This window comes from Phymastichus coffea, unplaced genomic scaffold, assembly GCF_024137745.1.
Source record: "Phymastichus coffea isolate CEN01 unplaced genomic scaffold, Cenicafe_Pcof_1.1 PCOF00109, whole genome shotgun sequence".
In the NCBI taxonomy this organism is placed as follows: Eukaryota; Metazoa; Arthropoda; class Insecta; order Hymenoptera; family Eulophidae; genus Phymastichus; species Phymastichus coffea.
Window position 1 is genome coordinate 155,450 of NW_026706920.1, and position 26,715 is coordinate 182,164.

The 26,715-nt window shown below is 34.4% G+C and overlaps 3 protein-coding genes across 3 annotated transcripts in view; 2 read left to right on the forward strand and 1 right to left on the reverse strand.

Moving 5' to 3' along the window:
• The window catches only part of LOC131670369 (B-cell receptor CD22-like), a gene marked incomplete at its 3' end in the record, with an annotated part of 212,117 nt that overhangs the window by 154,505 nt on the left and 30,897 nt on the right, over positions 1 to 26,715 (reverse strand). The window lies entirely within an intron of this gene.
• Positions 109 to 3,225, forward strand: LOC131670345 (glucose dehydrogenase [FAD, quinone]-like). Its single transcript, XM_058945870.1, has 9 exons — positions 109 to 222; positions 294 to 510; positions 856 to 984; positions 1,080 to 1,276; positions 1,352 to 1,446; positions 1,523 to 1,787; positions 1,873 to 2,320; positions 2,525 to 2,895; positions 2,972 to 3,225. The coding sequence occupies exons 1-9, from the start codon at positions 220 to 222 to the stop codon at positions 3,059 to 3,061; spliced, it is 1,815 nt and encodes a 604-aa protein (XP_058801853.1). The 5' UTR covers positions 109 to 219; the 3' UTR covers positions 3,062 to 3,225.
• Positions 12,135 to 13,268, forward strand: LOC131670347 (uncharacterized). Its single transcript, XM_058945873.1, has 2 exons — positions 12,135 to 12,331; positions 12,420 to 13,268. Exons 1-2 carry the CDS (start codon positions 12,218 to 12,220, stop codon positions 12,792 to 12,794), a joined length of 489 nt encoding a protein of 162 aa, XP_058801856.1. The 5' UTR covers positions 12,135 to 12,217; the 3' UTR covers positions 12,795 to 13,268.

The window sequence follows — 26,715 nt, forward strand, 5'->3', positions numbered from 1 at the left end:
TGTTAAACGGAAAATTCATTAATTATATTTTTTAATAATTCACGACTTAGATAATACTGCCAAACAAAATTATACTACTATACATTAGCTCAATCGTAACAAATATCTGAAAGGTAGGATATACTTTCCTAATAACAAGTATAAAAGACGCTACAGAGCACAGAAAACATTTAGTTTACTTGGATTTTTTCTTTCGCATTCATGAAATAGATTGTGAATATGGTATGTTAGCTTATAATAGTATATTATCTTATAATTGTTTTGAAAAATATTTATAATTATAAAATTTTCAGGGTGACTTTGCTACTTTTACCGATAACACATGTTCCAATCCTTTTTTACCAGGTCCTATTGTACCTAACACTTGTACAAGTTTTGTTTCTCAATGTACAATGTTTTTAACACTTTTGAATACAATGACGCAAAATCATACATCGATAAGTGGATCAACGAAACGAATAAAGGCAATAGAGAAGCCTTTGTATTCTTATGATTTTATTATTGTTGGAGGTATGTTAATTCACAATAAATGAGTCTTTCCATTTTTTAGTAAATTAAAAATAACTTTTAATAAAATGATATATAACGCAACTATTGCGTTAAATAACGAAACAGGGAGAATACCTTTGTATCTGTCATTTTTTTATACTATGTGATCAAAATATGCTCTCTCTCTCTCTTTCTCTATAATTGTACAAAAAATAATAAATCGTACAATATATATTTTCCCTGTGTAATTGCTATAAGTACCACGTCTTATCGCCTTCTATAAATAGATTGTTTTGTGCACAGAATACGAGTATGAGAAATCGTTTTACGAGTAACAAGTATTGAAAATTACATTGTTTCTTTTAGGAGGAAGTGCTGGTGCAGTGGTAGCTGGAAGATTGAGTGAAAATCCTAACTGGAAAGTATTGCTTTTAGAGGCAGGTCCAGATGAGCCGGTATCAGCACAAATACCTAGTATCTTTGGATCATATCTAGGTAAATATTGCACTTGGGAGTTAAGCTACAAGACACTTTAGATAAAAAATATTTTATATTTTTATGTTTTACGTGTTTTATATAATTTTGTACAGGTGGTAAACTAGATTGGAAGTACAAAACTACGAACGAATCTCACGCTTGCCTTAGACGAGGTGGAGTTTGTTTGTGGCCCCGAGGGAAAAATCTTGGCGGTACAACTGTTCATCATGGGATGGCTTACCATCGGGGAAATCCGAAGGATTTTGAAAAATGGGTGGCCATGGGGAATGAAGGCTGGTCTTGGGAAGAGGTTATTTATTATCTATAAAATTTAAGTGCGCACACTCTATTAACATGATTGGCATAACAGAAACGATGTTATTAGGTAGTGCCCTATTTTTTGAAATCTGAAGATAATCATGAAATAAAAAGAGTAGGAACTAAGCACCACGCAACTGGAGGAATCATGCCCGTCGAAAGGTATGAAAATTTTTGGAAAAAGGGGTGATTATACGCTTCCTAAAATCGAAATTTTTCATTATATGCATCAACGTAGATTCCCTTGGCAACCACAATTTGCCTGGGATATTTTAAAAGCTGGCGATGAAATGGGATACGGGATTACGGAAGATATGGTAGGTGATAAAATACTAGGATTTACTATTGCACAGACAATAAGCAATAATGGAGTTCGAGTCAGTAGTGCTGCTTCATATTTGCGGCCATTCAGAGACAGGCCAAACTTACACGTTATTCTCAATGCTCTCGCTACAAAAATCGTTTTTGAACAGAAAAGAGCTATAGGAGTTAAATATATTAAAGTAATTATAGGACTTTTTCATATAGCCGTTGTAAATTATTGTATATGACACAACACACTAATATTTTGAAATTTATGCTTATTAGGATGATCAAATATACACTGTAATGGTAAAACGAGAAGTTATAGTCTCAGGAGGAGTAGTGAATTCACCACAACTTCTGATGTTGTCAGGAATCGGACCACAAAAGCATCTCAGAAGCTTGAATATTCCAGTTGTTCAAAGTCTTCCTGGTGTTGGAGAAAATTTGCACAATCACGTATCTTATGGTCTGAACTTCAAATTTGATGATGAAGTTAGTTTACAAAGTAACTCTTTTCCAATAACGGCGTATCTGAATAATCAAACGGGCCCATTGGCGTCTAGTGGATTAGCTCAAGTGACGGCGATCTTAGCATCTAATTATACAACACCGGATGATCCTGATCTGCAAATGTTTTTTGCTGGTTATGACGCAAATTGCTGGACTACTGATAATTCATCAGTCAGAAATGTACAAATGATACCCGTAAATTTACATGCAAAGAGTAGAGGTAAGTTTGCTGAGAATGTAAATTATTTAAGGATTAGTAATATTTATACGTTTATGATTATTTAATTTTGAAGTTTGTTAGTAAAACAAGAAAATTTATTTGTTTTGCGAGGTGAATGTATTACTAAAAATTATTTTTTTATATATTTTTTATAGTGATAGTAGAAATAATTAGTAATTATTTCTCAACGCACTCAAATTTCAGGTAGATTAACTCTAGCAAGCAATAATCCCTTGGATCATCCAATCATATGGAGTAATGATCTCGGGGATCATCGTGATGTAGAAGTTTTAATTTGGGGAATACATGTGGCTCTCTCTTTAGCCGACTCCCCTACCATGCGAAAACTTAACTTGACTTTAACTAGTATGCCAATTCCCGAGTGTTCTAATTTCGAGTTTAAGAGCGATGAATATTGGGTTTGTGCTATTCATCAAGAAACTCGAACGGAAAACCACCAAGCAGGCACTTGCAAGATGGGTCCAATACACGACCCAATGGCTGTGGTTGATACACGCTTTAGTGTCTATGGTGTTAAAGGAGTGAGAGTTGTAGATAGTTCATCAATGCCTTTGGTAAATCTACACAATCATAAATATGTTTTAAAATTATAAGCAACTTTCTAATGGGAGAACTTATTGATTTTCCTAGATGATATCAGGAAATCCAGTAGGTGCTATAACTATGTTGGCAGAACGAGCAGCTGATTTTATCAAAGAAGATCACACTAACGGCGAGTAACATGATTGTTCACGTATTAGGAAGAAAATTTCTCATTTTTATAAGATACTTATAAAGTTAGAATTATACGCATTCATAACTTTTTATCACACTCTTATACTGTAGTCGCAAATCGGAGCCTTTTAGACGTGATTTAATAAATAAAATGTGGATGAAACATTGGACATAGAAGTGCTTAATGTAGTTGGTAAAACATCGAATAAGAGTATAACAACTGTTCTGAATTTCATGAGATGGAGTAAAACCGAGACAATACAGGCTTAGAAGTTTAAAGGTATAGAGAAAAAGAAAGTAAAAGGATCTAAATGGAGTTGAATAAATTCGCAGAAAGGAAAAGTGCTACTTAGATTTGAATATAAACTCAAAAGTATAATTTCAAAAGTTACAGTGATTTTGTAAAATTTTAATTATAAAATTAAATTTTTTAACGTTAGATTTTTTGATTATAATTATTAGTATATTTTAATTTCAAAAAGTATTCATTTTGTTCAGAACAATCTACATTACATCTTTAACGTATGATTGAAATTTCCTAAATAGAAATTTTTTATGATCTATAGGTGATCTCAAAATCAAATTAAATAGATAACTAGTATCCGAACAGAAACAGAAAATGAAGTTTGTCGATATGTAGTGTAAAAGAGACGTTGAGAGATTGTTGATATATTTTTCATAAAATATCTAAAAATCTATCTAAAAATTTGTATTTGGAACAAATATAATTTATATAGTTTCACGCTAACGTCAGAATAATAGTGATAGCCATAATGTGATTATTACCGACGTGATTGTATTTTATTTTTCTATCAAAAATCGCGATAGCGGCTTGAATACGAATAGACATAAATAATTACGGAGCTACGGCACCGCACGATACTAATACAGGAACATGACGATTCCAACCATCTGCAGAAGTCATTTTATTTTTTCCTAACTTTCACGCAGTTGATATTGGTGTTTCTATTGACTTAGTTGAATGTTTTGATTCTCACTCATCATATAAAAAGAATTTCAGTTTAATCAATATAATTTTGAAAAAGTTATTCTTGATACAAAAATTTTAAATCTATTGATTTAGTTTTTTTTAAATCATCATGCTAGCACGCTTGTATTATACGTCGATTATCATGCATTTTCTATAAACATTACGTTAGTCAATGTTATGAATCATATGCTTGAGATTCAACCATGAAGCGTCGGTAATGTAGATATATTTACGTTTTTTACGCTATATATATATATATAGGTTAATACTAGAGTAGTGGTGTGTTGAAAACCGAAATGGTATGGATCGTTTTCTACTATTGGGCCACGGGGATTAGTAATGTGTAGCCCAAAACCTGTAAATACGCGTCAGATACGTTGACAGATCCGAAGCTTTCCATACGTATGAAGCTATTAATGGCAAGTTAAGGAAATACGTCAGTATGATAAATTATAAATATTTGTGTTTATCAACGTTTACCATCCGTGTACAGTAAGTATAATCTTTTCCTTCCTACACATATTTTTAAAGAAAAATAAAATTTATATGCAAATATGTTGCAGGTGCATAAAGACTGTTTTAAAAACATTATTTTATCTGCAAAAATATACCTAAAACTATAATTTCTGACAATAATTCGAAAACAGTCTCTAAACACCTTCAGTCTACCTACGTATGTTAACTTTTCTTGAATAGTGTTTATATGAGAAATTATTAATTAGTAATCAACAAGTTTGGTATTCATTTAAAAAAATACGTAATCTATTACATCTAACTTTGTCACTACTCTAAAAACAAGTGTTATTTTATAATGAAGATTATACCTGGTCACATGATTGCAGAAATAGAGATCACCTAGGAGAATCTCGAATAATCGATATTATGTATCATCTAAAGATATTTTAGAAACTGACGATTCCTTTTATTCATAAACACGTTTTACAGTTATGATCTTGAATTTGGTTAGTTTAATTTTTTGAATTTGATATTTATTGGTAATTTATTTACATTTAACTTTTTTTGTAAATACAAAATTTAACGATCATATAGGGACTTTAAAATGAATTTTATTATATGTGAAAGATATTGTATTATCAGTATAGTGATGAAGAGCAAATCGTAAGTATAACCTTGATTTGCATTAAATATGTACAAGGTCGAAATTGAAGCTCACGTGGTCGGAACACAAATTTTCAATATGAATGATCAAATACATGGAGTTTATATAATTTGTATAATAATCGTAGTAGTATTGGGCTGGGTGCATTATGCCAAGTACAGCAATATTAGTAACTCAGCCAAAAGCTTTGAGCTTAAAATTAATTTATGAATTAGCAAGCCTCTGATGGTAAGCTTTTCATTTCTATTATTTTTAGTTATTTTTATCACCTATTGTTAGTTTAGCCTTCCTTTCATCTGTTATAATTTTAAATTCTAATTTCTTCTTTTTAGGTACCGCTTTTGGTTTTCATATCGAGAACAAAACTTATCAAAATATCTTGAACATTGTATGCTAATAAGCTTCGTGCAATTTCAGCCGGTACTCGTTATCAAATAGCGATTGTCAAGTGTTGAATTAACTAGTGTGGCCAATGCGCATGGTAATTGCATTAAGATAGGATCTGAGAATGTATAAATTGATAATAACGACTAGATAGGAGGCAACTAGCCACTGATGACAACTGAGCGCTCCCTGGAGAATAACACACTCGTAGTAGTATATGGTTTGCTATATAGGCGTGCGTACGGTTTAGCAACCTCTCCCTTACGAGAAAAAATCTAACTAATGGAAGTCTAATCGAATAATGATCGACTTTGCGTTGATTAATTTGCGTCTAAAAAATTAACATTAATAGATCATCAATTTTGACTCACTTCTACACAAGTGAATTATTCATTCGTTATATAATATTACTAGAATACCTTCAATATGCTTCCTGATCGATTTAGTTACGTTGGTCAGTATTGAGAGCGAACAATAAACGTCAAAAGCACGACGGACGAGGGGATTAATAACACGTAATAAGTAATTGAAGGAGACATGACAGACTGTTATACATATCGTGTGAACGATGATTAGAATAAGTTGAGTCATTAGATTAATGACAAATTGAGCAGTATTCGAAATTGATAAGTAATCAATCAATTATTGAATAATTGAAAATTATTATTGAATGAAATAATTCACATCGGAGTAGCACTCAACTGAGAGTTTATTTTGGTTACATTGAAATCGATAAATGGATAATCAAGTATTTTTTTCTGTTGTTTTTGAGACGAATTCAAGTTGCATTCAGTAAGAATAAAGAGGAAAATGTTTAAAAAACAAACCAATAACTAAAGTTAGCAAGTAAAGTCAAATTTCACTTAATCTGTGCGGAAATAAGAATGGTAATTAACTTTCAAGAGTTTAAAATTGTCAACTAGAATATAAGCGAGCAAGAGAGGCGAGAGAGAGGAGACAAATATTCATTCAAAAGATCGGATCAGTTGGGCTTTGTTCTTGAGCTTGCGAAACTGAGTACATTAATTCGAATTCGGCGCACGGCGTGCTCGCTGCCGCGATAAACAAAGGCGAGTAGAACGGAATCCAATTATCGGATAACAGTGACGAACACGCGTCTGGCAAAGAGGCTATCAAATTTCGCAACGTCGCTTTATTCACACAACTCGTGTGCAGCCAGTGATGCTGCTGCGGCTGATTTCGAAGACAGAAGCACGATATACGTGCTCTATCAACTTGTAACGTTTTGTGTAATACGCTCATGTTGTTTTCATTCTTGCTCCGTTCTTTTTTTGGAATGGTATTAACATCCAAATTTCACGCTACGCGACAAGCCGACTTTTGTTAATTATTGACTGTGTCGCGTATGCCCTCCTATATATGTGCATGTGCGCGCAATCCAATTTATTTCCGCGTACCAACCCGTAGATATTTTTACGCACAAAAAACATTCATTTATGCCGCATTCGTGATTACAGGTGAAATATTTATTTCGGTAAATGTGTGATAAATCATGACAAAAATATCAAAATGAAAACAGTTTGCATGTGAGAAAAAAATCATCGTAGCATATCTACGAAAAGTAGCTTTGGCCGTTGAAAATCGGGGTCCCGAATAGATCGAATATTTAACAGATTTTCGTTTGCCCAAGCGTAGCTATACCGACGCATTGATCTCTACCTCTCTTTTTTAACCTTTCTCTCCTTCCTCTCCATATTGGAAAAGCAATTTCGCGTTATATGAAACTTGTGACTCTGTGATTAAAATTTAGAACGAGCGAATTCTGTTACGCTCAAACGTGCAAGAGCTGCATGGTATAAAAAGCATACAACAAAAATATAGCCAGTATAATTGAATTAACGCTTGCGAGTGCAGTTAGTAGAATTTTATGAGCGGCCAACAAAGCACCAATCGAATTGCTTCTAACGATTTTCCCTATTCGTTCGGTTCACATAAATGATCATTCTCTCTCTCTGTCCATCTTTTTCATGCACACTTTTTCAATCGGAAGCTCAAATAGCTATACACATTATTTATCGTTAGACATAGTTTTGTTTATTTTTTTAACAGCGCAGCGCGGTGCAATGTATCTATGTGTGCCTGCGTGTACACACGTATAGATACACATAAGAGAGTTGGATGAGCTCGCAGCACTGTTTGCGTTTGCGCGAAAATGCATTTAAGGGTATATACATATAATCCTATATATATGTATATGTATACATATATGTAGGATGAGGTTGGCTTTGCTAGATATCGCCGTCGCGCTACTATCCCTTCCTCGTCGTCTACTATTATACGCTCGCGCAAAATTCGTTGCCGAGAGATTTTATCGCTATTCGAAGTGTATCCAGACAGATACGCAGAAATTTAATTACAAATTTATGCTCACCAATTATACCATCCGGTTCCAACCAATGGCGAAAGCGGAAAGCCCGTGAACGCGAGTTTTGAAAACAACGTCAAACAGATCAGCCATTCAACGCTTAACGATTCTCCGGGGCTTTTGGGATTGACGTGATCCACTGACTTTCTGATTTACCGCAGTTGGCTTTTATACTTTGTACAGCTTTTCTTCTTTTGTGCAAGCAGCCGTACGTTATACCAATAATCTGATTTATTAATAGCTGCTTTTTCTGTTGTGAAGTTATATACGCGAGTTGATGTTTTCAAACTCTCAAGATGATGTAACGATAAATTTTCATCGGAGTGCCCTTTCAAAAAAGAAGTAAATATTATAAGTCATTTAGGTAGCTAGGAAAGAGATGATCGATTCAGTAGTGCGTTGCGTATAGTTAATTATAAAAAATTTGTGAAGAAAAAAAGGATTCATATGTTTCATCAACAAAGAAATTATGAGCATGCAAGCGCCTATATAAAAGCGGAAGCGAAAGCTTTCATCTCTTATTTTGAATATCACGTTTTTCATGCACAGACGTTCATATTCTACCGGCGATGTTAGAATTAATAAAAAACCATTTCATTAGTGCTCGCATTTCTTTGTCCACTTCAAGTGAATTAAATTTCTCTTCCGGCTTTAGCAAAACGCAAAATTGATAAGGCTGATCGCATGCTATCGTTCAATATTTGTAATTGAATGGACCGTCAGAGAAAAATCAAAGCTTTGAGTTACGCGTTGGAAATGTTTTGAAAATTTCAATGATCAAATGATTGAAACTTGATTGATTATAATTTTCTTTAAATCATGAGTTTTAAGTATCAATGCAACTGCATATTTGTTTATTAATGAATAATATAACAATAACATAATTAATTTTTTGATCTACCTGTACATTATTAAAAGAAGTGAAAGAGATTAGCATGCCAAACAATACTAGTACATATAATGTGACAATGTACTTGCGCTGGCCTTGTGCTCTAAGTTATGCACGCTCGAGTTACTCGTGTCACGTCATTCTCATGCTCATTGTCTTGCTCGAGTTGGGATGGTTGGTCGTACAAGTTGTGCACTGCGCTGTTGTTTGAGATTAAAAAGGTTGTTTTATAATGAGGCGAGCTGTAACTAGAAAGGCTATTGTTTGAGAGTTTAATCGAGTTGATGATAAACAACGAGATACGTGATTCTCATCGATATCCCAATATCGTAGTTGCGATATATTTATTTGATTGCAAATCTTGTTTCGATTGAAAAAATTCAACAATAAATAATTGTCTAATACTACACAACTTTTTAACAAATTTTTACAGTGTTATGCAAATAAATAATTAGGGATACAAATTTCGAATACATAGAAGTGAATTCTACTTTCAAGGATCTTCGTCAGGGTAGTTATAACAATTTTTTAATTTAAAGAATAATAATTATACGATTAAAAACTTCTCACTTTTTCTTATAAATTATAATTTCAACTGTAACTTTATTGAGAGTTCAAAGAATCAATAAATTATCAACTTCTAATACTAATAAAAATCACTTACCAAACATCGGCTATTGAATACAAAGTTTCCTAACTAGCAGTCTCACAAACTGATCAAATATACCTTTCAAAGTAATATGATTTAATTCACAAGAGCAGATTCCATTATCCGAACCATAGGAGTTACTCAAACTTGATTATCCTTTCATTCTCAAATTTATTGATAAATAGAGTCCCTCTTTAAATCAAAATAATTTGTGAAATTTTAAGTTTATCATAATTTTCTAAGTGAAAATTCCCAATAGAAAAATAAAATCGTATCCTTGTGTTTAAACAAATTTGTCCGAAAATTCTAATCCATTCATAAATTGTCTCGATTTAATTTTTTTTCATTAAAGATAATAAATTTTACAATACTCCAAAAGTGCTATATTATTACTAAAATCTTTATTGTGACAAAATTTGTTAAAGGCTTATTTTGATTTGAAGATAGATTATTTTTCAACTGTCAAATATTAAGCTCAATCACTCTCGAACGAAGGTCATGAGACAAAATCCTTCAAGGGAATTTCATTTATATAAATAAGAAGGTCACTGACCAAGTTAAGCCACATTAATAACCCAGGGTGTGTGCACTGAGAAAAATATATGGTCGAATCAACCCAATCATCTGTTCATTCAATAGCACCGTCTTTACATCAACTACTATATGCTTCACTCAACTCGTAAGCTGTTGATTCGACAGACTCGTTGTTGGTTTGACAGACTCGGCTGTTGATTCGATAAAACGCCGTCTGTTAAAATGACTCAACAGGCCGATCTATTGCTTGAATGTCTATGCTGTTGACTTGACGTCTCATACGTCAGAATAACAATGGCTACGTTCAAGGGACTGAGTTAACTTTTCAATTGATAGTATGCCCATTACATTAACAAACCAATCAAAATGACTTTAGTTTCAATAATAAAATAAAATGTAGCTTGTTATTATATTATATTCTTGATCTATAGTTTGCATAACATGGGGTAAGAGTGTAAATACCTACTGCATTTTTTCTTTGAGTTTGCATTATTCCCCTTTCTCTCCCCCCCCCCCCCCCCCCCCGTCACTATCTTTTGTCAGATAACGCGCGACCGGCCGCCGGCCGGCTTCTATTATAGCGACACGTGGCACTGCTCGTACGTACTAGCTTAAACCTCGAAAGTCCAACTTAACCTAGACCAGATTTTCAGTGTATCGCGATTTATTGAGTAACGTTATTACTTTATTATTTGTTTGAAAAGAGCGATTGTGTCAAGAAGCTGTTTATTATGGATCTTGCAAACTTATTAGTCGAATTGAGTAGCGAGGATTTGTTTGACTTACTGAAAGGTATGAGTGAATGTTAAATAATTCATGATTGACGGAATGTTCATTTTCCGTGAGTGCTTGTAGAAAAAAAAGTATCAAGTGATACGTTAAGCAAATGGTCTTTCTCTGACGTGGAGAGAATTCTCCCTTCTCATCGAGTGGATGAATTTTGGATAAAACACCAACAGTATTTTGTTAAAGATGTAAGTATGTATTTATATTATTGAATTTTAATACTGTAGAAAAAATCAAAGCAATATACATTAAAAAAACGAATCATTACAAATAACAAGAAAGCTGCATATAAAGGGTTTTTTATTTATAATTTGATTGTTGAGTGTAAATTCACATAATCTTACTAGTATGAAATTACTTTACAGACTGCAGTTTTAACATCAAAACAAACAAGCCAAAAAACTGGTACATCATTATTGGAAGATGAGCAGCGACAAAATCATGAACGAGTTCCTTTGCATCAAATAAATAATGCACAACCAATAGTGAATAGAATTTTCGTGGCAGAGAATTTTAACGTTCAAAAAGCATTGAATGATACATTTGAAGGAAGGCATATTCTAAATTGTTATGATAATAAACGCAAGTTGACTCTCAATAAAAGGAAAAAAGTTGTGCACTTGGTGATGTGTGCTGTACTTCGAGAATGCGACAGGTAATATGAAAATCTATTGAAGGATTTCTAATATATATTGTAAACTTTAAACGATCAAGTGCTTTACGTTTTACTTCACATATAGAGATTTAGAGGAACAAGATTTTTTGATTTTAAGAAGAAAAGTTGTGGAAGTGTTTCCCAGTGAAACGGCTTGTATTTATTATTCACCATCAGTGGATAAAAAAAAAACACTCAATAAAAAAAGCCAAAAAGCTTGTGGCAAATTATTGAATAAATATCAGAATTTGAAACGTTTGCCTATTGATATCTATAGGCCAGAAGATAATGAGAACAATCCATTTCATGATGATAGTGATGAACATACACCAACTGAGGAAGAACAAGCGAGTCTAGAATGGCTTCGTACACTAGAAGAACCTTGGGAAACTGCGAAAAAACATTGGAAAACAACTTACAAGTGCAGACATCCAAACGGTGACAACAGTGAAAATAATAAGCTCGTTCATAACATATTTGAGGCTTGGCCCATTTTGAAATGTTCTAAAGGCTATGAGCTTATAGACATGGATTTTGATTTAAGCTTAATGTGTACAATTGAAAAAGCGATAGACAACTTAAGTGATTTTTTTTCAAAAATTTATGCTGTAAGATCTACACCTAATGATCCATTATGCATTGTTCTTAAGGAATTATTAGAAGCACAAAACATTAACGCAGGTTCGTTCAACTCTTACGTTTTTTATTTAAATAATTTTTTGTATTAACAGATATAATTTTTTTATAGATTCCAAAGTTTATGTACAGATGCTGTTACTATCTTTCATGCTTCCGTCAACTGCAAGAATCTCACAAGGTCGAAGAAAACAATGGAAACCATCATGTCTCGAAAGTTTTGAGGGAATTATTACTCATGTTAAGGTTTTTGACCAGCATTATCTACAACTATAATTTAAAAAAATGACTTTATACGGAATTCAGTTTACTGTATTTTTAAAACCTGTTGCAGATTTATGGAGATATCGAAAAGAGGCAAGAAGAGAAGAAATTGTTTGCAAAAAGCAAACGAATTACACTACAGCCGTATATAATAGTTGTTGGAGAAGAAGATTGTAGAGTTGAGTCATCATATCTAGTAATTGATGATAACGAGTATGAGATGCCATCGTTACAAGCAGCTATTGATTACTGTTTCAAATCATTCCACGTGTTCAGTGCTAAGTATCCACCGCAGAGTGAACATCTTTGGTTGTTGCTGCAGAACGGCGTTTACAAATTCCGTACACGCTGGGATCCCTTAATATTAAGCGTAGAAGAGATGCTTAACGATATACAATTTTCTTTACCACCATTCAACTTAAACAAAGATTCAGATCAAGCTTAAACGCTTTCACTGATAGCTAAAATATAGCTAGTTTTATTATCTTATTTTCTTTGAATAATTCATCATTTTTGTAAGACTCAACGAGTCGAAGATTATGTTGATTTAAAGTTTTATCAAGACTTCATATTGCTTCAACATTTTGTTCATAGTTAGTAGAGAAAATTGTGTTCTGTAGTCGTATATTAGAAAAAAAAATACTTTTTGAACATGGAGGTACTTGATTGTTCTTTATGTAGATCTAGTTTTAGTACGATTAAGTTGTTTGCGCAACATTTAAAAGTTTTTCATAAAGGTGCTTTAAAATTTATATGTAATAAACGAGACTGTATGAGAACTTTCAGTAATAGATCTGTTTTTATAAGTCACATGGGGTCACATTTTTCTAAAACGACATCTGATTTAGAAAATATTACAAAAGAGATTGAAAATGATGAGACTGTAAACTTAAATTTTGAAGAGCCGAAATTCTTTGAAAATAACGAAAAACTTGATATAGAAATAGTGTTAGAATCTAATAATAAACCTGTTGAGAAAGTAAGTGAACCCAAAGATATAGAAATGACGTTAGAATCTAATAATAAGCCTGTAGAGAAAGTAAGTGAATGCAAAGAAACGAATTTTCGTGAAGAAACTAAACAAGACTATGAAATAAAAGTAGCTGGCGCAGTTGATATGTTAATGTCAAGTTTGTATGCCAAAATTTCTTTGCCCATAAACATGATTATATTTCTCATGACAATGTTTCAAAACTTCTATAACACTAATTTTGTTGAAAAAATGCTTTCGTTTAATAATAAAATTTTACGTTGTGATAGCCTCAATAACATTCTTAACTTAATGAAAAATATATTTTTTAATTATTCAACTTATCATAAAGCAATAAAATCTTTCAAATATCTTTTTTATGTAGAATCAGAAGTTGTTCCCGTGGCAAATATATTAAAAACAAAACGAATTCACAGAAGAAAAAAATATGTTTCAGTCAAAGTATCGGTCGCTAGTGTACCTATAAAAAAAGTTTTGAAACATTTTCTCGAACTTCCAAACGTTTACTCATCAATAGTAAATTATATTAATGAAAAAGAAAAATGTAAGTGTATATGCTCTATTTTTCACAGTGAAAGATGGAAATACATTAAAAATAAATTTCCAGGAAAAATTGTACTACCGTTTACTGTGTTTGGCGATGATTTCGAGATAAATAATCCTATAGGTTCCCATAAGGGACGCAACAAATTACATAGCCTTTATTTTACTATATTAGGAATACCACCGGAATTTGCTAGTCATTTGCAAAATATATTTCTACTACAAATATGTAAATCCGAATTTAAGAAAATAGTAAAGCATTCTAAGCTTTTTCATCCTGCTGTGCGACAAATCTTAGATTTACAAAAAAATGGCATTACGATAAATGTAAGTGGTAGAAATATAAAAGTCTATTTCGATATTTTCAATATAAGTGGGGACAATTTAGAACTGCACACACTGTTAGGATTTAATGAAAGTTTTAATTCAAAATTTCCATGCCGAATTTGTTATATGAGTAAGGAACAGTGTAAAACTTGCGTCAAAGAAAATGAAAAAATATTACGTTGTACTCAAACACATTTATTAGATGTTCAACAAAAATCACATGGCGTCAGAAGCGAAAATATATTTTCTAGTATTCCTGGATTTGATCTATTCAAATGCGTATCATTTGACCCAATGCACGATCTACTTGAGGGACTATGCAGATATGAGTTAGCAGAGATATTGTATCGCCTTATATTTGTTGATAAGTTATTTACTTTTCGCTTACTACAGACAAGGTTGGAAAGCTATTCTAATCCTAACGCAACAAATGAAACACCTTCGTTAAATATTGATCACATTACAAAAAAAAAATGTTTAATAATGAGCGCTTCTGAGATGAAGTTTTTATTATTTAATCTCACATTCTTAATTGGTGATTTGGTCCCCAGCATAAATAAGTCTTGGAAGTTGTACTTGTCATTACGTAAGATAGTATTTTTAGTCTTTGCTCCAGTGCTAACAGAAAAAAGTATTTCGATATTGCAGCAAGAGATAACAAATCATCATATCTTATATCGCAAGACTTTAAAAAAACTATTAAAGCCAAAACACCATCATTTGCTGCACTACATCAGATACATTATATTGTTAGGATTACCACGACAATTGTCGTGTATGCGTTTTGAGGGTAGACATAGGCCATTAAAAAATATTGCTAGAGCAACCACTTCGAGAACTAATTCTCCGAAAACCTTAGCTATAAGAAATCAGTTGCAATTGAATTATGAATTTTTAGTTGGCCAGGGATTCCAAAAAGCAATTTATTGTGGCAAGCAGTTGTTCGTAAGCATAGAATTTTTAAGTAAATTTAATTTATTCAAAGATAAAGTGTCTGAAGACGTAAAACTTACTTACACTCCAGTTGCCTGGATTAAAGTAAATGGAATAACGTATAACGAAAATTCTGTGTTAGTGACGGGAATTCATGAAAATTTAGTACAAATAAGTAAAATTGTTTATACTTTGATTAAACAAGAGTCTAAAGATATTATGTTTGTAGGTCAAAATCTAAAAATTGTTAACTATTCGTCTCATTTATGTGCTTACGAAGTTCAAGAAACAAATGGTTTCATTTGCGTTTGCGAAAATAATTTGTTTTCAAACGCAATTTATAACTTGCAGAAAATGAGCGATGGAAAATTTTATGTATGCTATGACATGTAATTTTTGTTTGAGTTCAATAAAAATCATATTTTATATTAGTCTTTTATTAAAAAAATTAAATTATTATAGACAATCTCCCCAATTATTTCGCCATGCATTTTAATTATTAAAATCTATTTGTTCCAGTAAAATTTGGCTAATAATAATACTACAATCGTTTTTGGTATTTAATTTACTGTTTTATTCAAACTGATGGCAGCTATTATTCATTCGAGTCTAAAACAAAATCATATTTGTCCATATCTCTTAGTGGAAATTTTTCATATCTGTGTCTATAAATATTTCCCGCCAACTGTTTGAAAAGCAAGCTTCCTACTACTCAGATAGGTGGCTAATGAAATACTCGCAAGTACACAGGTTATGTTTCGATTATTATATAAGAAAGTTTTGGGACCCTACAGGCAAGCGAAAATGGCGTCTTGGCGTTATGATTGTTGCGAGCGATGTGATATGTTATGAAATGCGTTAATATAAGTTGTAGATTAGGTTAAAGTAAGCATCTCCGATTCCGCCACAAAAAACTCATCACTCAAAAAAAAAAATTAGCGAATAAAAAATTCTAAGATTCTAAAAATAAACATTTCAAATACACATTCGTTCATATCATTCATAAAGAGTATAAAAAAACTTGAAAAAACAAATTTTTAATGGCAATTTCGTTTATTATGTTCGTTTAATTAACATTAGTACAATGATTCAGCATCTGACTTCGTATTAAAATAAGTACTAGGAATTTTTCTTTGACCAGATCTATCGATTGTTTTTACCCCGAACTAAGAGTTATTTTGATTGGGTTCATGGGACAACTTAACAGCGCACAGTCTGTCAAATCAATATACCGGGTGCTCTTGAAAGAACCAACGATTCCTTTGTTACCGTATTTCAACGGACTGATGTCTGTTGAATCAACCAATATACGTTTTCAGTGTGGTGTCCCCTTATCAGTTAGATTCTAAGCTGTTTGCTTCACAAATAACAATACCAAATTAGAAAATTCTTCTAATATTGATAGTACCGTATAATATAGTTTGATTGATCCAGGAAAACTTAATAAATGAATGAAACAAGAATCAATTATAAAACACCCTCTCTTTGTACAATAATGATAAATTGTCTTTTAGACAAAAGTAATAAACAGCTGAACTACCTATATATAATAGTAAAGATAAAATTTTTCTATTTTTTTAACTCAGACAAGGCAGCAGTGTTCGTGCGATAGTAAAAAGCTGAGGTCTTTGCATCTCATAAATTTAATAATAGAACCGACAGCGTTCATCACTGCTGTCTTGTGTAAACGGCGATTTGTTGACGAAGCTGTGCGGCAAACAAGCTTGCACAAAGGCTCAAAACGTGACAATTTCAGTTTGTTTTTGCAAAATAATGCCTTAGATTATTGATTATTTGATGTGACTTTCACAAGACATAAATTTTAAGTCTTAATCATTTATTCAATTTCTACGTCAAGTCAATATATTTTGATAATTGCAAATATTGATAGATTTATCAAGTTATGCATTACGTAACTTATTAATCAATTCTAAATTAGTTTTCTAAAACAGGTGATGCAATAACGAGTGTTTAGCACAATTGTAAATATTCTAAAAATAAAATTTAGTGTTACTGACGAGAGTAAAGCTTTTTAGAAGATAGCTCTGCATTTCACTAATAAATCTTTTTTGAAAAAGCTTTCCGACCTTGGGAAAAGCTTTCGCCCTAGAGCGAAGGCGCGCAAGAAAAAATGCGAGCCTAACGTCGCGAAGACGCGATGCGATGAAGCAACTTCGACTGTATGCTGGCGAGAAAAGCGGCTAACCGGGCAGAGAGAAATATCCGAGCTTGCAAGTCTCCCGGAAGCAGCGTAGAGACACCAAGCTCAACGCTAAGTCCCTTCTGCCGTAAGATGACGGGGTCGCCAATGAAAAATTTGCCTAGCCTTCGTCGTCGTTGGCTGTGCCGCATTGGCTCAATGTCTGTCTCTCTCATCTCTCATCTTTGAAATGTATAGTAGCAGTGCTGCTAGCTAGCGCGGTAGAGCTAGCTTGCCGCGTAATTGAATTCGATCGGCTGAGCCAAGCTCCCAGATCAATCACATTTCCTCCTTTCTCTCTGTCTCCTGCAGTTTTCTCTTACTTGCGTGCGCTTGTCTTGTAATTTTACAGATGATTTATATGCTATTGAGATAGATAGATAGACAGAAAATTGATAGGGGGGTTAAGCTGTTTCTTTTTAAAGGATGATTGGGTAAATAAGGACGTAATTTGCTTTCCAGGGTTTCATAAACATTTATATTCTCGCAGAAGGATAAGAAAATAATGTATATGGCTAAGGTTTTGAAAACGATTTTAAGTCAGTTAAATTGCTACTGGTAGTGAAACAAAGTTGACGGGCTAGAAACTTTACAAAGGATGAACGATAAGGACCACAATGAAAAAAAAGTTTTTTCACGAAAAATACCCGGGAATTGAGATAAACTTTTTTATATCATTTTAGATACATTTATGTTCTTTCGGAAAGTTTCCCGTTTTTTCTCGGAAAATAAACGCAATATCTGTTATGCTGATGCGTAAATGAAATTCGAATTCATAAACAACTAACGTTTTCTAAAATACTACTGGTATTATTTTTGCTAACGGTATGTAATGTCATGTCAATCATATACCAATAGCTGGATATGTAATATATAGTTAAGTATTATTGCATAACGCTCTAGAAATTTAGTATGGTAAAAAGGTAATATTAATGATTTCGGATTTCCTTCAGTCTAGGAACTGATTAAAATAAAGTTAAAATATAAGCAGCTCTTGTCAACAAACGCCAAAAATTTTCGTTCAAAGTTGCGATTCTAAAATTACTGATATTCTAGAAGTTCGTTTAGTTAGTTTCGGCGTACAGTTTAAATTTGAGTGGAATCAAAGCTCATCGGGAAGGTTTTTCAGCTATTGAAAAAAAATTGAAAATTTACGACTATATCATCAGTGAACAAGTTTTTAGTCCAATTTATACGATCGATCCAATGGTGCGCACGAGCGCATACCATACACGCACGAAAGCTTTACAGACCAGTTGTAAACGAGCCAACTTTCATAATCACTTCTCGCGCAGCCAGTGATTTTTCATGGTATGACGACCGTAACAGTAGCAATCGAACATAACTTGCGTCGCTCATCAATAGTTTTTATTAGACGCCACAGCCGTCGCCGCTGCCGCCGGAACCGCCGTTGCACACAGGATTTACGTAGTTGCGGTGGCTTATTTATTCACCGCTTTAATTACCTTTCTCCTCCCTCTATACTGGTGGTTGTGAACTCACCGCCAGTGCCAGTGTGTGGCAAAACTTGCGCAAGATTAATGGTTTTGCAGGCGAAAACTTACGGGAAGTAGTCGAAAAACGTGATATAAGAAAAGAGACAGACGGAGAGAAAGAGAGAGAGAGAGAGAGAGAGAGAGAGAGAATATTTTCGCGGAGATCGTTAGTCACTTTTGGTTTCGATTACTGTGTCGTAAAAGTCTTTGGCAGCCGTGTAGACAAACCGTCGATATAAGGATGAAAATGGGAACGTGTTTTTTGTACGAAGAAAGTACTATGGAAGTATTCTACGGCGTTGTTAGGTTTTTTATTTCGCTAGCTAGCATAGTACGCGATGATCCGATAAGCTTGAATTAGTGCAGCTGTAATGTTTGCATTAGTGCTAAAATAATGTTTTAGCAGGTTTCTTGCGTTATAGCTCAACCAAGTTCACGAGTTTTAGTAGAAAATGATGTTTATCATCAAAGAAATATTTACATTAGTCATTAAAGAAGCATTTTTATTAGTACATATACTGTATTTTTATTTGTTTCTCAAACGAATAATGTAATGTTACTTAGCTATTCTCTAATATAAATTAATCAATGTAGAATTTTATCACGATACAATATATTTTTTATTATAAGCTTTCAAACTTGTGTAAAAAATCGAGTAGTTGGACCAAGGATACGTTTTATTGTATTGCTGAAATTTCTGTTAAATTAAAAAAAAATATTACTTTGCTTTTTCTCTGAAGTATCAGCTGAAACCTATATAACTGAATGATACATTTGAAGACAAAATTTATCCGCACGTAAATATATATTCAAATCTGGAAAGTATGCTTAAGTAAGATCATTCCGGAAATGGCAAAAAAGGCTAAAATGAGGGCCATGCAAAAAAATGAGTACACAATCTTAAGATATTTATACTTTCGCAAAATCAGATTTAAAGGTAAACGTTGCGCTCTGCGTGTACCAGGCAAGCTTTTTAAAATCAAATCAGTCGTCGTCTAAACGAAGTAACGAAGTGAAGGTTTTGAACCGCACGCAAGCAAAAAGTGCTTAGCGTCTACTTTCGAGTAATTACTCAAATTCAAAAGGCCCAAGTTTATAGTCGGTCGCGTCCGCGTAAAGTAAAAAAATAAGGCGAGGCATAGAGCGGCGCGGCGCTTTAGCACATTGTGCAAGCTTGCGAGGAAAATAAGTGTCGGCGGCTCTTGTACAAGTTGCGCGCAATCGCGCTTGCGCGAGCTCTAAATTGAGACTCGTTTAGGCCGTTGGTATAATTGCGCTTTCACGGATATAACGTCTCCTTCATGGTAGCTACGGCGGCGGTGGCGGGCGGCGTTGCGATACAATCGTATCCGCGAAGAGGGAGGGAGGCATTCATCTGAACAGATAGGATCGCTTGTTAAGCCCACCTGCCGTGGTGGCTGCCCCAACATCCTACTGACACGAGATAGCACGCCTCCCTCGCGCAGGCTCATCCACCACCACCACCACCACCACCACCACCACCACCACCACGCTCTCTTATCTTTCTAGCCCTCGCTGCTGTTGCTGCTTCTCCTTCTACTTCTTTTCCCGACGTCATGAGGGCTAACCTACACTCTACTTCGCTCAAAAGTGTAGGCCTTCTTTTTGGGAACCGAGATTTATGGAAGTTCTCCACGCTGCTACTGCTGCGTTTCCATACAGGCATCATTATTACTTTGTCGAGTGGGGGATTACCGCCAACGACGATGATGATTATTTAAAATGTCCGAGTTTTGGGACATTTTATCTGCGAAATATCACTATATCATGTGACCTTTTTCAGAGGTTGAATATAGGGAGCTTGGTTTAAAACGGGTTCGCGTTAAATTTTACGGGCAGATCAATATTGGTGCTCTAGTTACTGGTTATTTTTTTCCAGGGATTTCTCAATGTACTTACTTGAGTTAAGTGACGGACGCTGAATTTTACTTAATGACTCTTACCTGGAACACACAAAAAAAAAAATTTATAGATAATGTTATGAAATTTTGCGACATAGCTTTTTCGTATTATCGGTTTCACGAGTCTACCATTTGAAGAGTATGCCTTATAACTGATCTATTAAATGAAAAGTTCTTTTTGAAAAATGGCTTATCGTTGGTGATTTGAGAGGATGTAGATAAGTAACTTTTACAAGTAATATAGCTGCTATGTTAACTAGATACTTAAGATTCAGAAACTTTTGTTTTTGATGAGACAATCTTTTGCGACTAAATCTTTGAGTCTTGGAATTAATTAGTTCTATGGATTTTATGCCCTAAGGGTTCGGAGATTGTATAGACTGGATTTATGAATTTATGTACGATGCGTTCATAATTAATATATTACTGCTTTGATTAAAAATTTCGATGTTGGTGTTGGTTCATCGACTAATTAACTTCAGTTGTAATGTTATTATTACGTTACAACTAACATTCACCTATGAAAAGAGATATGATGGAAAATTATATGATTGTAAAAACTGTGGAATATTTATAAGTTGCTATTAGAAGTAATATGTGTTTGATAAGTTAACTAATGTAATTCAGAAAATATGAAAAAAAATTAAAGTTATGTAACAAAAATAAAAATAATAAGCTGATTGTGATTAAAAATAGTTTACTAGAAAACGGTCTTACAATATTATTCGAGCATAAAATAACTAAACTATTAAAACAATAAAATAATTTAAGCAACGGCAACGTCTAAAAATTAAAACAATATAAATCGATGTTTTTGTATGCAATAAACTATATCTTTCTAGCTACTATTAATACTAGCTCAATCTACACGACACACACACACACGCACACTTTATAAAGGACAGTAAGCTGGATTGTTCAACTGACTGGCTGGCCGAAAGCTTCCTCGAATCTTCGAGGAGGGTACGTTCGATAATTGCTGTAGCTATTGCCGAATTTGTTGTGGCTTTGTGTGTACACGAATGTTTCTCCGGCTTCTCGACTGGAACGCAGGCGAACGCGCGCACAAGACTTCTTGTTCTTCTTGTTGTGTTCGCCTCGGGCGGTCGCCCGCTATAAGTGCAAATTGGCTGCCTTAGCAATTACCAGACTTGCAGTTGAGAACGTCGAGAGGAAAAGCCGAGGTTCGGCTGAAGTGTAACGAAACTGAGAGGGCAAGGCAGCAAGCGCGCTACTGCTGCAGTGAAGTGTGAAGGTAGAAAAAGAGGAGGAGGAAAAAAGGTAAATGGGTTCAAGTGGATACTTTTCTTTATACATATTTTTGACTTTTAAATTTCCACAGGAAAAAAAAAATTATAATTTATTCGCCTTATTCATGATGGGTCATCCAAAATATCGCTAACTATTTTTCTTTTGCACATTGTATTCTAGAAGAGCATCGGCGTAATTTAAAAAGCTTAAAAAGATCTTGTCCGATTCCGCAGTTGCTATTTTGCCTGAAACATTTCTAAGAGCAAACATTTTTCCAAATGATAACCCAGTCGGCTTCGTGTTTATCGGAGAGGTGATGCATTTAAAACAAGGGGGGCTTCACGAACAAAACTTGTGTGAAGAGAGCACGAACAGGAGTTGTTGAGTAGTCGCACGTTAAAGCTTGGAAGTGAGGCACTGATGAACAACCGCTAAATGGAAAGAACAGGGGTCGGCATTTCTTTTTTATCTTTCTTCGTGAGGTAGAGAAAAAGTGTGGAACAACTCGGCCGAAAAGTATGCAGATTATAGGCACCACAAAAAAGGGGAAAATAGGAGGGATAAGAATCGATGCCACGAACTTCTCTTTCTATCCCCTTTCTTTTCCTCTTTTATTTTCATCCTATCGACGTGTGCGTGTATCAAGATGCCTTGGCATGCAGAAGATTTATAGCTGGCAAGCGCGGCTACCGTTATTAGAAGTAATGACTGGCGAGCCGCGAACGAATGTGTAGCTTGAGCACCTGCATCATCATACTTATTCATGAGCCTAAGTGATTCGGGACCGATAGCTCTCTTTTTCTCACTTTCATCCTTCAAACTCATAGTTTGTAGCGATAGAAAGAGAAAGAGAGAGCAAGACAGACCACAAAGAGCGGCTGAGCAAAATTTAAATGCCACCACAAGTATATATCTGTATGCATGAAACAAGTTGGCTGTTGGAAGTTTCGTTGGGTAACTTCTATACTTTTTTCTCCTTCTCGCTCTTCTCTTCAGCGAGAAAACTTGCGGGAACTTACTCCTCGCGTTTTAAAAGTCAAACACGGGCATTGGCTCACAAGTGGCGGATAGTTGGGCAAGAGACGAAGAGAGAGAGAATCGTTGCCAATTACTTTCGTGACTCTTCGTTTTTTCTCTACTTTTCCTCCTTCTTACTCGCTCTCTCTCTCTCTCTCTCTCTCTCTCTCTCTCTCTCTCTCTCTCTCTCTCTTGCAAGGAAATTCTGCGCTCGAGCTTTATAAGAGACTAGTTATGCGCATTGCGATACTTTTTTTCCTTTTGCGTTTATTTTTATGTGTAATGCCGTAAATAAAATGGACTTAATGAAAAGTTTTTTTAGCGCTCCGACGAGTTGCTAATTTTGAGGTTTCATGAATGAATCTTTTCATGTATAAAAATATCATCTACTCGAAATTTTGAAAAAAGTGTTACTGACCAAAAATAAATACGATTCATTAATTACCCGAAATCTGTCTAAAGCGCTCGAAAACTGAGATATATCCATTCCAATAAAATCAAGTGACAAATCATTATTTTTAATATACAATACTATTCTAAAGTCTAATCTTATCGTTAACTAATTTTTCATGTGCTATTCTAATAAAATTCAGTAATTACGAGAAGGGTGGTTATTGTATTATCTCTTTGTAACGACCTATCTTTAATGACCATCAGCTATTCTATTGATACTTCAAAATATTTCGCTCTGAACCTCACTTTTTGCTAACTATATTTAGGAGAACATTTACCGTCACAATGATAATCACTAAATAGCAAACATCAGAAAAAACTGCAGTGCTACGTATGTGAAAACTCCATTTATCTCCTGCTTTTGTATTTTTCACGACTAGCAACAAAGTAACCAGAATTTTTTTTTTTATGGCAAACAAAATTTCAACGAATTATTTTAACTAACGTAATAAACTAACGAATCAACGTTGTAAAGCTCAAAATAAATAATCCAGGCGTTGCATGTGCAGCTATTAATCAGCATACGCGCAAGTATGAAATTCATTGGGAAAAATTTGCCTCGCAGCCACAAAGGCAGACGAAGTTCTATTAGCTTAGCAATTGCCAACGTGGTAAGAAAAAACTTAATGAGAAAGAGAGAAGGAGAAGGAAGGAGAGAGAGAGAGAGAGAGAATACGTATTACCAGTCGAGTGCGTTGGCAAACGACGAGGGTGAGGGAGCAGAAAACAGAGATTAATATCATTGTAATTCGCTGGTCAAATATTTATATCACGCTTAATTAATCGTTAGCTTTTAATGGTCCCACCGTATTTCATCCTATGCGCTCGCATACGTACAAGGTTGGCGCGCTTACGCAAGAACCGCCACAGCACTGTAGACTTTGCCGGGGCTCGCGCACCACGTTGCCACAATTTACGACCTACTACCCATGCACTTATAAGGTGACGTATTTTTATAATTTATACTGGCGTTCATACGCACCCTACCAGACATCTATTTTTAAGTTACATTGATGCACGACTACAAGTTGCTAATAATGAATTCACGAAGTCAGATAGCTGTTATCGAATCTTGAAAGCAACGTAAAGTGCTAGTGATAATAACCAATCGATTACCAATTTGAAAATCTATTCTTTTCCAAATAAGGTGAAGTTTACTTTAATATTCTAGTAATCTCGAAGTCGCTATATATTTGATAAACTTGGAAATAAAAATATTTGTTAACTTATGATCTAAATTATGTCAAAGTCTCTTTTCGTTATCTTTTATACTTACTGGAAATATTTGATTTCGAAATTATATTGGACAATATAGATATCCAAATCAAAAAATGCTCAATAATTCTTTATTCGTCAAAAGTTGGCTTATAATATTGAGAGAATAATCATTATTCGATCGCTTTACTTATTTAAACTTCTAATAAAATCCAATATCCGCCAAAAATATATAATCACATGCTGTATACCGGATGCAAGAAAAGTCCTCAGATAGTTCGATCTTCGATTTCGGATATTAATAATTCACCAGAAAATTTCAATAATTAAATGCAGGGGCGCGCGGGAGCTTCTAGTAGTTTGAAAACAGCAGCAGCCAGCCATACGGCAATAAAGCACGATAGGAGAAAAAGATTGGCGGGGCGAAATTATCGGCCGAGCGATATTCAAGCGTCGGTCGGAAAGTGAGAGAGACAATATCGGACCTCGCTCTCTTTCTCTCTTTTCACCCAGTCACGCCACACTAATTGCATGTCCGAGCCGAGTATATCACCGAAGCGGCTTTCTACCCTTCCTCCCTTATTCAACCGATCCAAGCAGCTTGATCTCTCTCGCTCGCAACCACTCCCTCCCAAAGCCAGGCCACTATTCTTCAAACAGTTCTCGGCCCTCGCCTTCTCTTATACCGAACGTCCAGCACGAATCTGCTGATTAACCACTAGTGATCCACACCTCACTCGTCTTTCTTGCTAGCTGAGCTTTTTCTTTCTATCTTCTTTGTGGCGCAGTCCCGCCAGATTATTTCCCATAAACACTTTCGCTTTTTTCACTTCTACTATCTAAATGAAATTTTTTTTCAAATAAATTGCCTCAAAATTACTCCTATAATTAAATTTCACAACAAATTTGAAATATATCTGTTTCATTTGTATTTTATTAGCGTTCACAATTGAATTGTTGATGGTAAAAAGCAAGTTAATTTCATTAAAAAAATAAATGCACGAAACTGTCCTTACAAAATTATATTCGTATCCTATTAGTGTTGTCGTATAATATACTGCGATAGATTCAGAAATTCGTTACTTGGCGTATTCCAATATCATCCTAAAAAAGTTGGAAAATGCTAAACTTAAAACCACAGCAGTATAAACTCATATGTGCGTAGCGTTGGCTGGGTTTTATTTAATGCAAACGCGATGGTTTTGATTAGATTAATAGTCGGGAAGATACCAGACTACCTGTGTACTACAGCATAAAATACATGAACATATATGCATAGGCGAGCGCACGGTGGCGTGGCCAATCGCCTTCGGCATTCGAATGCATTTCCGACCGCCAGAGTGAAGTGCTTGAGCCGAGGGATAACGTGTCCTCCCTCGCTGCGATAGAGGAATTCGTAAGTCTGTTTACATGCGCACACAGATACAGACGTCGAGCATACAAAAAAGGTACATCAGAAAAGAAGATTATCGGAAAAATGAGAGGATAAAAAATGGTAAAGAGTGTGCGCAAGCGAGGCAGCTTTTGTTCTTTCAATCATGTATCAGGCGCGTGTAGCAGTTGACCCGATATCTTTTCGGCTCTGTTTTTTTTGTTTTTGTTACGTCGTGACATGGCCTCGATATTTTTCGCTGTAGGCGGAGATCGAGCGCGATTGATTTTCCAAGCGCGTCAACTCATTCTGTACGGGTGCTGCTACGGGCTCTTTACTGTGCTACAAAAAAAGCAAACATGAAAAAAACAAACAAATAAACAAACGACAAAACAGAAGCATTACACGACTGAACGTAAATACAACTACGTAAATGTATAGGGGAAACTATTATCTTGCTCGCTGGGAGTATTTGGTTAATTTTCTCTGTTCAATATCGTCTTACGGATCTACTATCGAATTATCATTTGTTTACAATTGATTACCAAAATTCTATTCGTAAAGGGCGAAGTTGAATAAAATTATTTTCGTATCACAAATCAGTTTAAACTTCTTGTTCGAAAATGTGATTTACATCAAGTCATAC

Excerpts from the sequence above, each read along its gene's own strand:
- LOC131670345 (XM_058945870.1), top strand. Across the intron at positions 511-855 it reads TGATTTTATTATTGTTGGAG|GAGGAAGTGCTGGTGCAGTG; the intron begins GTATGTTAATTC and ends TGTTTCTTTTAG. Across the intron at positions 1,788-1,872 it reads TAGGAGTTAAATATATTAAA|GATGATCAAATATACACTGT; the intron begins GTAATTATAGGA and ends TATGCTTATTAG.
- LOC131670347 (XM_058945873.1), top strand. The coding sequence starts at position 12,218 with ATGCTGTTACTATCTTTCATGCTTCCGTCAACTGCAAGAATCTCACAA. Across the intron at positions 12,332-12,419 it reads GAATTATTACTCATGTTAAG|ATTTATGGAGATATCGAAAA; the intron begins GTTTTTGACCAG and ends AACCTGTTGCAG.